Below are 14,227 nucleotides of genomic sequence, written 5' to 3'. Positions count from 1 at the left end.
CTAGCGGATTTATAATGTTGTACACTGTTCTTGCATTAATAGAAAGCATTTCAGCCATTTGTTTTGCTGCTTTAACTACCTGACCCATCAACTCTAAATAAATCAACTACAAAAAATATAGGATTGTTTATGTTAAGAAAACAATTAGGAGACAACGCAAAATATAACGCATTTTGGTTTTTGTTGTTGTTTTTGCATATTGGGTGTTCAAATAACTATTTTTGTTTGCAGGGTCAAATAGAAGGCGTAAGCAAAGTGACTGCTACAAAAAAAAGAGTTCAAAGTAATGAGATATAATAGAAGCTACCAAGCTAAAATATTACAATGTGAAAAGAATTATGAGACGAACTCTACGTCCAACGCATGGTGAAAAGATTTTTAATGGTGTGGCCAATACCAGACCAGTAGGCGGCTCTCAGCGAATTTGGCAGAATCAGCAGATGGACTGACGTAGCAGGCGTTATGAATCGTGTTGATTGTGAAAAAACTAAGAATGTGTTAGTGATATACGAAAAAAACTCACACAATGTCATTTCGTTACCGTGCAGATTTCGGCTGGCGAATTCTCCCGTGACGTGGCAGCCGAAGTTCCCCTCACAAGCCTAGTAACCTATGATCCTTGCGTAGAAAGCGTGTTCATGCGAGGATGATAGATTTTGTATTCTCTCCACCGTGCTACGAGTGAATGTTGAAAATTCAGATATTAGCGGGAAACAAATTTGACGAATGGTTACAGCTGTGAATAGTTTGCCAAAGGAGATTTTTTGACGCATTTTGCAAAACCCCTTTCCAAAATATCAAGGCTCCTCCAAACACAGAGTGTCTTAATTTCAATATAGTTATAAAACGTTGAATATTTATTACAAAATCTTGAAACATTTTAGATGTAATCCCGAGATATCGGGATTCCTCTCAGCACAAAAGTTTCTTAATTTCAATAAAAAATTAAAAATTTGAATATTTATTATAAAATCTTGAAACATTTTAGATGTAATCCCGAGATATTGGGACTCCTTTTAGCACAAAGTTTCTTAATTTCAATAAAAAATTAAAAAGTTGAATATTTATTTTAAAAACTAGAGACATTTTAAATGTAATATCGAGATATGGGGACTCATTCCCGCATACTGTTTGCTCATTTCAACTAAAAATATTTTAAATGATTTTAAAGTTGAACATTTGTTATAAAAACTAGAGACATTTTATGTTAGATGTAATCCTGATATATCGGGACTCCTATTAACACAAAGAATCTTAATTTAAATAAAACCTAGAAACATTTTAAATGCAATCCCGACAGAGTTTCATAATTTCAATAAAAAATTTAATATTCATTTATAATAAAAACTACAAACATTTTAGGTGTAATCCCAAAATTCGGGATTCCTCCGAACAAATAATTTCTTAGTTTCAATTTAGAAATAAAAAGTTGAATATTTATTCTAAAAACTAGTGCCATTTTAAATGTAATTCTGAAAAATCGGAACTTTTCCGAGCACAGATTTTCGCAAATGCAATAGAAAATTACACAAATTTCAATATTTAAAATTCAGGATTTTTAAAAGTAGTCCCGAAATATTGAATCTCCTTGCCGGACAAAAATTTTTAATTTCAATAAAAAATAAATAAAGCATCGATTTTTAGTTTCAATAAAAATTAATCATCTTAATGAATTTTTTATTCAAAATATCCTGATACGTCTGTTTGTTTATTTATTAGTCTATAATTTCGTCTATAAATTCATAAATTATTCCCACAGACTATTAAAGCAATTTACAAAATTAAATATAATCAAGATAGTAACAACAAATTCAAAGTTGCTGATTAAAAAATCGATAGTTTTAAAGCTTTGAATACTATCAAGGTCTGTTGTCAAAGTTTGTGTGGTAGAAGCATTTAAAGAACACCGTTTTTACGGAGCTAATAAGAAAAGATACAAAGCTACGATAAACCCTTAAAATTAATACGTTGAAGGAAAGAGGTCCAGTGTATAGCCTTTGACGGGATAGACAATATATCACCCCATACACACCATTTTAATTGATTTCCAAATAGTGAAAATTTACTTCGCTCCTGGTCGAAATATGTATGTATGTATGTAGCATAAGGTGTGAAACAGAAATCCATCTAGCTAGTTCGAGTTTCCTGCATGGCTGGCATCGCCACAGCTTATTTGGCATATTGATAGAATCATTATCGCAATATAACCGCAAATGTATAAACACAGAAGCCCGCCGAAGAAGAATGCCAGCGCAGACAAAAAAACCATTTAGATATGTAAACAAGAGAATTTATGTACTCGTAGCTAAATTTAGTCAGCCGCCCAGTGTATCATCGGCAGAAAAGTTTTGTATTTGCACTTACAGTGGGTTGCAAAATTTCTTGGAACGGTCAAGAAAAAATGTGTTTGTTTAATTAAAAATACACGATTTTTTATCAAATAAAGCTTTCCATATTTCCATAAATTCCAAGAGATTTAAAGAATATATATATACAAATTTTAATTATTGGGAGGTTGAATTAGTTTTAAAGGTTTTTTTCGAAGATTTGGGGCTTTATTGTGAAAAAACGGTACAAAATATTTTATTCGAAGTATTGGCCATCGCTAGCTACAAATTTCGCCCATCTTTCGGGCAATTTCCGGATGCCGTTTCTCCAAAATTCTGGCCGCTGCTTGGCTATCCATGACTCAACCCATATTTTGGTAGCCTCGTACGAGGAGAACCGCTGGTCCGCCAAATCGAGACTCATATGCCGGAACAAATGATAATCGGAGGGAGCTATGTCTGGACTATACGGCGGGTGGGGTAACACTTCCCAGCCAAGCGTTCCAAGGTATTTTTTGACAGGTTGAGCAACATGCGGCCGAGCGTTGTCATGTTGCAAAATAACATTGTCGTGCCTTTTTACCGTTTCCGGCCGTTTTTCTTTCAATGCCCGGCTTAAACGCATCAATTGCAGTCGGTAACGATCCCCCGTGATTGTTTCGCCCAGTTGGAGCAGCTCAAAATATACGACGCCGACCTGATCCCACCAAATGCAGAGCATGATTTTCTTGCCGTGAATATTCTGCTTGGCCGTCGACGTTGATGCGTGGCCGGGCAAATTCCATGATTTTTTGCGTTTTGGGTTATCGTAGTGGATCCATTTTTCGTCGCCAGTCACCAGCCGATGCAAAAAACCCTTCCGATTTTGTCACTCGATCAGCAATTCGCACGTAAAAAATCGCCGTTCGACGTCGCGCAGCTTCAACTCGTACGGGACCCAATGCCCTTGCTTTTGGATCATTCCCATCGCTTTTAGACGCTTGCAAACGGTTGATTTATCAACGCCCAATGATTCAGCAAGCTCTTCTTGGGTTTGGCACAAGTCCTCGTTTACCGATTTCCCCAATTCCGCGTCCGCGAACTTTTTGGGCTGGCCAAGACGCTCCTTGTCTTCGGTGTGAAAATCACCACTTTTGAATCGTCGAAACCAGTACTCACATGTTGAAATCGACGGAGTATGGTCTGGGTAGGCCTCCTGCAGCAATTCACGGGCTTGGGCTGTATTTTTTTTTAAATTCAAGCAGAAAAGCAAAGCTTCCCGCAAATTGCGTTTCGACGGCACGAAAGTTGACATACTCGGAGCACGAAAACACTGCGTTGTTTATACTTCAGCGAAATGACAGATACTGATAAACAAAGCCTAGGGATGAGGCTTTGTCATGAATATATATTCAGTATTGCCAACGCGATAAAGTGATAAATAGCGCCATCTGTGTGTCACCTTTAAAACTAATTCAACCTCCAATATTTAGTACCAATCAATGCCTTATAACATTTCCTTTCGCCGCTATGATTCTAGTGAAAGCCTATTTTGGCAACATACTCGTCTTTTCTTTAATGTCGTCTTCTCTTCTGTCCAATCCACATCCATTTTCCCCTTTTAATTTCAAGATTGATTGGGCAGCTATCAGTGTTCTAAAGAAGTTCGGCATTGGATTATTGGCAAAAAGGCGGCACGAACTCCTAAGGCTTTTGTTGATAAAAGTTTGAAGGCACCAGTTTATGCCCATATAGGCGATCCGATTTTACGCTGGTATTGAACATTTATTTGCTTTACTTGCTAACGCTTAGCGAATCGAAGACGAATATTATTATGAAGTTAGGGTGTCAGTTTTTTTTGCAATGGAGGTGAAAGTAATGTTTGGAAAATTTATCAGCCAACAAAAAAAATTCATAAGTGGGAGAATTAAAGGAATCTGCTCCTGCATTTCCAAATGTGCATCGATAAAATCGCTGACTATGACAATACTGAAAGCTAGAACGTCATTGTTTTTGTAGTTGTTTGCTAACCAAAGTTGCCCTTTGTATTGGCATTGCCCATTGTTTTACTTGGCTTACCACCCAAACTCTTTCAGCGGCACCCTGTACATGTTCTCTAATGCTATGCTTTTGTTTATATTGCACGAGTATTTATTACATTTTTACTTTACTCTATTTTGGCGTTAAATAGTCGGTTGGTTGGACTCGTGGCAGTCGATCTGCCGATACACATTTTGTAGCACTTAGCTATATATATGTATGTATGTGTGTACAGATGAAGATACAAATATTAAGCCATATACATATATATATATATATGTATATATATACACACACATTTATAATACATATATGTATATATGAATATATACATTCTTTGAGTTAGCTCATAATTCTGATATGTAAACAATAAAATTACAATTGGCTTTTAGTTTCAATTCCATGCCTATACAAATTCCATCTGCTTGCAGTTTTTTTGCTGTTTCTTTTTTTAATTTTTGTTTAGATTTTCATTGTATTACAATAATTAAGTAATCATAATTGACGCTCTTGAGTTGCAATCAATATAAGGAGAGAATGTGTTATAGGCCGGAAACTAGAATCGTTTTGTGTGCGAATAAACGGCTATGTGACCCCCATAATGACTTTTGTAGAAGTTGACATACGTTCTTTCCTTGTACTATTTAAGTAGGCGAACTAATAGAGGCAGCGAGAAACGGACACAAACTTAATGATGTCATTAATGATATGACCTGACAACTGTCCGGCTAAGATCAAAATAAAATTGGTATATGATTGCCAACTTCCACCATGGATACGCAGGCCCAGAAGAAGAAGAAGAACATGTATTTACATATTTAGACGAAAGACAAACATCTGCGAGTTGTTGAGTTACGTATAAACTCTCAAAATTTAATACAAAATTATTTAAAGAGAAAATTTAAAATTTTAAAAAATCTTTCAGGTTCGGAAATACTCTTAGTAAGTTAGAAACTGCTCTAAACTTTTGTAATTGTAAATTTTCAATAGCTACGAAATTATTTTCAAAATTTCAGTCGAATTTGAATTGTACTGAGAATACAAGAACGAATGCAAAAAGTCATATTTTGATCCGCCAAGAGATGATCCATTTATCGTCGTTTATTTTAGCGCGCCAGTCGTTTCTTTCTCGACCCAGCCAGCGTAGCCGCTGCACTATGTCAATGTCGTCGTAAAGCTCATACAGCTCATCGTTTCATCGCCTGCGATGTTCGCCGTTGCCGACGTGCAAAGGACCAAAAATCTTGCGCAGAATCTTTCTCCCAAACACTCCAAGCGTCGCTTCATGGGATGTTGTCATCGCCCACGCTTCTGCGCCGACGGGCATGATGAGAGTCTTGTAGAGTGTTAGTTTTGTTCGTCGAGAGAGGACTTTACTATTCAATTGCCTACTTAGTCCAAAGTAGCACTTGTTGGCAAGAGAGATTCTACGTTAGATTTCAAGGTTGATATTGTTATCGGTTTTAATGCTGGTTCCAAAATATACGAAGTCTTTTACAACCTCGAAATCTTAACTGTCAACAGTGAGGAGGTACTTCGTTTTGTCCTCGTTCACCACCAGACCCATTTGCTTTGCCTCTTTATCCAGTTTGGAGAAGGCAGAACTAATAGCGCGATGGTTAAGGCCGATGATGTCAATATCATCGGAATACACCAACAATTGTACGCTCTTATAAAAAATTGTGCCTGAGCGATTAAGTTCTGCGGCTTGTACGATCCTCTCTACTGGTTAAAGAAGTCTCACGACAGCGAGTCACCCTGTCTGAAACCTCATTTGGTATCAAAAGGCTCGGAGAGGTCCTTCCCAATTCTGACGGCGCTGCTGGTGTTGAGCAACGTCATCTTGCATAGCCGTAATAGTTTTGTGGGAATACAAAATTCAAACATCGCGGCATACAGGAAACTCCTTTTCGTACTGTCGAATGCAACTTTGAAGTCGACGAAAAGATGGTGTGTGTCGATTCTCCTTTCATGGGTATTTTCCAAGATTTGGCGTATTGTGAATATTTGATCGATGGTAGACTTTCCAGGTCTAAAGCCGTGACATGCGCAGCTGTCGCTTTTTAACAGGTTTGAGAAGTGTTCCCTCCATAACTTATGTATGCTCTGGATATCAGCCACCAGATCGCCGTCTTTGTTCTCACAGGAAAACTCCCCGGTCTTGAAACCTTCTGTAAGCCGCCGAATTTTCTGGCCGATTGCAGCGTGGCTCTATAGGCAGCATATTTTCTTTCTGCGGCAGCATGACTTTCCTCGTTATACCAACTATTTTTTCGGGCTCGCCGGAATCCGATTTCTTCTTCGGCAGCGGTACTTAACTACCTAGTACAAAAAACGTTTTCCAAAAAAATGGACTCTCTGGTGACGCTACGATCGAAAGGTTACAAAACATTGTATTCATGGGTGGATGGGATTCATGTTAAGAAGAAATACATATGTATATTTAGTTCGTACTGTAGTCAAAATATTCCAAAAAATGTATTTATATTCCAATTTGAGACATATTCAAGAAAACGATATTAATTCACTATTAACAAAAATTTTCGCGGAAAATTGCGCCGCTAACTGCCACAGTGCTCAAGATACAAGGTAGCGCAAAACTTATTACCCTATCGGCAGATTTATAATTTTTGCAAATGGCGTCATACGACAACCTTATTTGCCACTTCTGAACTAGACCACTGGAGTGCACAATACAAACAGACAAGCAAAAGAGTGGGTAAAGGTGAAAATAAAGATTTCTATCACTCAAAATCTCTTTTTCTTTATTTAGTAGAAAAGTTGTTCAAAACTAGTGATAAATGATTAATTTATAGAAGTTATATTTAATTATATATTTGAAGGTTTAACAATACTCTACATGCTAAATATAAAGGGTTTTCCAAACAGAGGTGTTATTTTGATATTCAAAGAGAAATGCTATTTTTTAATATAAATGATCCGATGTTTATTTCAATATAAAGAGGAAGGGATGCCGTTAATAGTGGAAAATAACATCAGGCAAATGACCACGACGACCACGCTTATAGGACAATATCCTTTTCATGAAATTTCCCATAACCGAATTGCAAAGTGGCTGCCCTATGCCCTCGATAGCCTCACGAATTCCATCTTCGAGGTCTTGAATCAACCCTGGGCTGTTGGCGTAGACCTTCTCTTTCACGTGGGCCCAAAGAAAAAAAGTCACAAGGTGTTAAACCACAAGATCTCGGTGGCCAATTGTGATCACCTTTTCGAGGGATAACACGTTCCGGAAACTTTTCCCGTAAAAGATCAATGGTTTCGTTGCTTGTTTGGCACGTAGCGCCGTCTTGCTGAAAATAAACGTTGTCCAGACCAATACTATCCAATTCCGGCCACAAAAATCGATAGCGCAATCCTATTCAAAATAACACCAGTTATTGGAAACCCCTTTAAATCAAATTACGAATATAAAACTTTTTTTTAAACTTCGAGCACCTAGAACAAAAAAAATTCCTAGATTTTTACTTACTACATACGCTTGGAGTGTTTGTGAGAAAGATTCTTCGTAAGATTTTTGGACCTTTGCACGTTGGCAACGGCGAATATCGCAGGCGATGGAACGATGAGCTGTATGAGCTTTACGACGACATAGACATAGCACAGCGAATAAAGATCCAGAGACTACGTTGGCTGGGTCATGTCGTCCGAATGGATGCAAACGCTCCGGCTTTGAAAGTATTCGATGCGGTACCAGCTGTTGGTAACAGAGGAAAGGTAAGGTCCCCTCTGCGTTGGAAAGATCAGGTGGAAAAGGACTTGGCTTCACTTGGTGTGTCCAATTGGCGCCGGTTAGCACGATAAAGAAACGACTGGCGCGCTTTGTTAAACTCGGCCAAAGTCGCGTAAGCGGTTATCGCGCCAATTAAGAAGAAGAAGGATACAATTTGCCAGGACTTTAATTTTACATTTCGGTCTTTATATTAGTCGATCTTACTTCTCCACAATGATGGCTGATCTTTGGGTAAATCTTTGAGTTCCTCAACATATTATTTTATTACTATATTTTTGTATTATAAATATAATTGATGTAATATTTATAAGAAATATAAATTAATATAAGGGGACCCGAAAAATTTAAAAAAATTGATTTTGTCTTTTTTCGATATTTCGAAAGTATAGTATCTTAAGATGCAGAAATTCCCAATATTATAGTTTCTACAGTCCATTAACTAGATAGAGAGCGGTCCGCGCGCTTATATCACTAAAACTTTAAACTCATTAATTAAAAAAAAAACCTTCTCACCGAATCGTCTGAATTTTTAATATGTTGTTCACAACATGAATGGCTATCGCCCGTATTCGAATCATATTATTATTTCAATTATTCCGTATTTTTTATAAAAAAAACTGAAAAAAAACCGATTTTTACAGCGTCAAATTCAAATCCGCACCATTTTGTCAAAAAAAAAAACTTTTTTTTGATTCTAGTACGGGACATAGCTTTTTTTGATTTTTGTGTTTTAGATAAAAACACCGTTCAATTTTTTGGGAGGGTCAACTTCAACGCCATTTTTAAAATTATTAAAATGAAAAACAAATTTTTTTCTTCATTTCAGTATGTAAAAGAAGTTAAATGAAAATCCTAAAAAATGTGAATATCTTTTTAATTTTTTTATTATAAAAAACAATTCCTAAAAATTCCGTAAATTTTCGAGCTGCAGACCACTGGGACCCCATAATTATGAATATTTATATTACATAACGAAAGGCACAAGTAGCTAAGATATAAAGAAAAAAGCGAAAAATCGTCAACTTCGCTACACAACTGTAAGCTGAGCCTCACGCATATCAATCTGTAGAAATTTCAACCGATTGTTTTCCATTTGTGTCCTACATTATCTAATTCAATGCGAACAAATTAAAAAAAAAATTAGATTCTGGTCTTGTTTTACCCAGATTTACCAAACTGTTGTAATTTATTTTCTTTTGCAATTTAATTTGGGATTTTTGCATGTGAAAAAATTAGGACACTTCTTATTTTAATAAAAAAAATAACAATATCAGAGAAAAAAATAGTCTGCATTCATTTGCATTTAGTTTTAAATTGTTTAGTACTTTGTTGAGTATCCTCGGTTGCTTAAAACTGAACCATATCGTTTCAACACGGAATCAATTAGGTTTTGGCAGGCGGAAACTGACAAATGTTACGCCATTTCACTTTATGCAAACACACAAGTTCTTCAGCAAACTTTAGTCCTTGCTGCACGTTCCTTTCTGATAACATAGGCACATTTCGAGGGTTTCGAGGCATGAGGTTTTCCCTAATAAGCACTTTTGGGAATAGCTGATGGGGCAACATCAATATCTAACTCACTTTTCATTGTAATTTTAAGTTTTCTGCCAAGCGTTTAACCCATTTAACTGTGTTTTCAACCATGGTTTTTTATTTTTTTAAGTAAATTCGCCACTTAACCAAATTTGATACCCTACATACCTCTGAAGCAAAAGAAGCCTAAAGGCGCAGTCAGACGAGGAATGATTTACCAATTCTTACTTGGTTCCTAAATTTTGACCGCAGTAGTGCTAAGAAACTATTTATATTTAAGAAAATTATACTGATTATTTATGCAATAACATTAAGATTAAATTTAAAATTTTTCATCTGGAAGCGCAGCAAAGGACTTCGCAAGAAAGTAGGTTTACATAAACTAGGCTTGAATTCTTATTGTTTAGGAATATACTAAGAGAAATTTTTCTTAGATAAACATTTTTTGCATTGAGCTTTGGAAGAAAGTGTCTTTATATAGACAAGCGAAAAAAGGAAGGTCTGAAATCTTGTTGTTTAGGGATATACGAGATATACAAGGTGGAGCAAAATTAATCACCCCATCGGAAGAATTATAATTCAATCATATTTGACACTTGTGGACTAGACCGTTTAAAGATTTGCATCACTTTTTTTATTTTTTATTTAGTAAAAACAGCCATTCAAAACTGAATGGATGATTCTTTTTGCGCCACCTTATATGTATAAACAAATGTAGTTAAATGTAGTTAATTTTTGTTAAACAGAAATGGTTCTGATGCAGGTTGTGCTATACTATTTAAAAAACGTTTTGTGAGTTGTGACGCCGGTAACATCTATTCACTTAATAAACATAAACACACAAATTTTGATATAAATATTATAAAATAAATATTGTTACTAATTATTTGAAAACTGCTCTACTTTTTTCTTTTAGAACGCCACAAACCAAGCTTCCAACTGCAACTCTCAACTACGATGTTTCCTTGAATTGTGCCATTTTTCCAAAATAATAAAACCCCGATCGCGTAAAGAAGTAGAGAACAAATGAGCCAATGTAATAAATCGTGTAAACCACTCTAAGCAATCGAATCCTGTCCGCAAAAAAATCTTTTTTGTTCCAAATTCTATTCATTATAAAATAGTCTTTTCACTTTATCAAATCATCAAAAAAAAAAACAAAAAAAAAACCGTTTCACAACAACGTAACTGCATGAGAAGCAGTAGCGAAATAATTATACAATAACAACAAAAACATGCCGCTTCCTAGTTTAGTGCACCACAACTCGCACAGTAGAAGCTGATCAGCTGCAACCGGTGAGGCGCAAACGCTTGATTAGACAACAAATTATTGTTAAGTAGCAGCACTTTTGAAAGCGAAACTCAAAAAATCAATCTATCACCATTTAATTAGTCCACTCATCTACATATATGTAAATGCATAGATAAATTCATAGTAAACAGTAATTAAGAAATTAAAAGTAAACGTCAAATTTGAGCCTAGTATGCAAAAATATGTAGAAATAGCAAAGCACGTGCTTCCTAGTAGAGACCTCAACATTTACAGATATTAAAAAAAAATTAATAAACACGCAACTAAGGGGGCAAAAATTCATCAAAGGGTACACTTTCATTGCTCCACTCGCAGCATTGCAATTCAATAAAAAGCTGAAAGGCATTTTAAAAGCACAGAATCGCAGCGAATATCAAACTATATACAGCAAACAAAACAACATCGGATTGTAAAATATTTCGCCGTCACACTACACTGCTTCAGCTTCCAAAGCTCAATACTAATTTAGGAGTAGCACCGCACTTATTAACTCCAGCGTTTGAGTGACAAGCAGAACACCGCATATTGTACCCAATTACCGACACGCCTAACTGCACTCACACATACTCACACACTTGTGACGCCCGTAATAACCGTCCAACTTACGAGCCACACCAGAGCTATCAAAATAAACGGTAAGGAAAGAGCCTAATCCATACGCGTCCAGCAAAAACGCCGGCGGCTTAGTTGGTGTTGTTGCCACAACTGCAAGAGACTTACGAATTACTTTACTTTAAAGCGCGTTGCTCTAGGCCGCATAGCAAAGTCCGCCGTCGCATAAAGGGCCATAAGAAGAAAACCTTACTTGCGTTGAAGAGAAAGCAACAGAGATAATACTATTCAAGATGGGCTCCACATTTGTTAGTAGAAAACGGAGTCGCGATCGTACGCTGATCGCGATATTCTGTCTGCTCTTGGTGTGCACAACAACGCTCAGACTTGTACAAGGCGCTGAGACGCCCAACAACGGTACCACAAATGATTTGATGGCCGTTGACAACAAACCAGATGATAAAGTGACTCGTAATACGGACGAAGTGGCGCTAAAATCGGACGTGAATGCTGTAGCTGAAGCCGGCGGTGTCGGTAGTGGTGACAGAAACACTCGGAATGATATTCAAAATGATGATGGCGGTAGCGAAAATGATGATGTTGGTAGTGTTAATGGGTCGGAGGTTACTTCAATAGAAGGTGATAATGTCACCGCCTTGCCACAACACAGTGGTAGCTCATTGCAATGCAAAGATGGTTTGTTGCTTAAAGTTTGGATGCCAATTGACAATGTGAGTACCGGTGATCGCGTTGCGCGGGGCCTTGTGTACTTCTTAGCGATGACGTATTTGTTCATTGGCGTTTCAATTGTATCAGATCGTTTTATGGCGGCGATTGAAGTGATCACGTCCAAGGAGAAGGAGGTGGTTATTAAGAAAAAAGGCGGCGAGACACAGGTGGTCGTGGTGCGAGTCTGGAATGAGACTGTTGCTAATTTGACGCTGATGGCGTTGGGCTCCAGTGCGCCAGAGATACTTCTGTCCGTTATTGAAATGTTTCAAAAGGGGTTTGAGGCGGGCGATTTAGGTCCGGGCACAATAGTCGGCTCAGCCGCTTATAATCTATTTGTGATTATCGCCCTTTGTATTGCGGTTATACCGAATGGGCAAGTGCGCAAAATTAAACATTTGCGGGTATTCATTGTAACAGCCGCTTGGTCGTTGTTCGCCTACGTTTGGCTATATTTGATATTGGCGCAAATTTCGCCAGGTCGCGTTGAAGTATGGGAGGGTCTATTGACATTCATATTCTTCCCCACTACCGTGCTGACAGCTTATATAGCCGACAGACGTTTGTTGATTTATAAATATCTTGACAAGAATTATCGCATGAATAAGCGGGGCGTTATTGTGAGCGCCGAGGGCGATGCCGCACTCGAGATGAATCGTCACGAAAGCATCAAGGAACTAGCAGAGAACGAAGAAATGAGGGAGTTCGAGGACGCACGACGTGAATACATTTCAACGCTGAAGGAACTACGTAAGAAGTACCCACAAAGCGATCTGGAGCAATTAGAAATGATGGCTCAGGAGCAATTGATAAATCGGGGCCCCAAATCGCGCGCTTTCTACCGCATACAAGCCACACGTAAGATGATGGGCAGCGGCAATATAATGCGCAAAGTGCAGGAGCGTGCTCTTACCGATCTAAACGAAGTAAAAGCACAGCTGCAGCGCGTCGAAGTGGACAGCGAAGAAGATGATACGACGGTACGCATCTGCTTCGCGCCCGGCCACTACACTGTCATGGAGAGTTGTGGTGAATTTGAGTTACGCGTGGAGCGCCGTGGTGATCTCTCCGGTTATACAACGGTTGAATATCAAACGGAAGACGGTTCCGCCGAAGCGGGTAGCGATTATATTGGTAAGAAAGGTGTTCTCACCTTTCCGCCGGGTGTCGATGAACAACGTTTTAAAATCGAAGTAATCGATGATGACGTGTTCGAACAAGATGAACATTTTTACGTGCGTTTGAATAATCCATCGGATCCGGCAATATTGGCAGTACCAAAAGTGGCCACTGTCATGATACTCGATGACGATCACGCGGGCATTTTTGCCTTTAATCAAAAGACGTATGAATTCGCGGAATCCGTTGGCACATTCGACTTGAAGGTGCAGCGTTATTCGGGTGCGCGAGGCAAGGTAATAATACCATTTTGGACGGAAGATGGAACTGGCAAGGCAGGCAAGGATTACGAACCAATGCAGGGAGAGTTAGTGTTCGAAAATAACGAAACTGAGTGAGTAGAACAAATTTAAAATACTGCCATTCAATATTTTAAGAAATAGAAGGGAAATAAAACGAAGAAAAGCTAAAGTAATAAGATAAAAATTCCTATACATATGTATGTACTACAAAAGGGTATGATATACAGAACAGAAGATTTCACATCAGTTTCAGTGTGACAATCTGGTTTTAATGTTAATAATTTTATTTATGAAAATATAAAAAATGTCTATCAAAATTCCAAACAATTAAAACAAAATTAAAAAAGTGGGTATGCAATTTTATAGCCTATTAAGTTTTAATATGAAAATGTGAAAGCTTGGCGTTGCTAGGAAATCCCGTTGACTTTCTATGTTGTTTTACTTGCCAGTGTTGCGTATTTTCTCCATTTAATAAATCCGCGAAATATTTTCTGTATGGAGAAAACTTCCAACGCCATCAGGGAAAACAACTAACAAAAATTAGCGGCAATTTTGAAATTTAGATTTAAAGAGAATG

The 14,227-nt window shown here is 37.5% G+C and overlaps 1 protein-coding gene across 5 annotated transcripts in view; it reads left to right on the top strand.

Annotated features, from left to right (window-relative positions):
- Window positions 1-13,746, top strand: part of LOC129235450 (sodium/calcium exchanger 3-like) — a 34,797-nt gene extending 21,051 nt beyond the window's left edge. For all 5 annotated transcript variants that reach the window (XM_054869294.1, XM_054869292.1, XM_054869290.1 and 2 more), the window contains one exon: window positions 10,553-13,746. In XM_054869294.1, coding sequence (XP_054725269.1) covers window positions 11,794-13,746 — 1,953 coding nt within the window. In that variant the 5' untranslated portion in view covers window positions 10,553-11,793. The remainder of the gene's footprint in view (window positions 1-10,552) is intronic.
- The last annotated feature ends 481 nt before the right edge of the window (window positions 13,747-14,227 follow it).

The sequence above is a fragment of the Anastrepha obliqua genome, chromosome 1 (genome assembly GCF_027943255.1).
Source record: "Anastrepha obliqua isolate idAnaObli1 chromosome 1, idAnaObli1_1.0, whole genome shotgun sequence".
Taxonomy (NCBI): Eukaryota; Metazoa; Arthropoda; class Insecta; order Diptera; family Tephritidae; genus Anastrepha; species Anastrepha obliqua.
The sequence above is the reverse complement of the archived record's forward strand: the minus strand, read 5'-3'. Positions and strand labels throughout refer to the sequence as shown.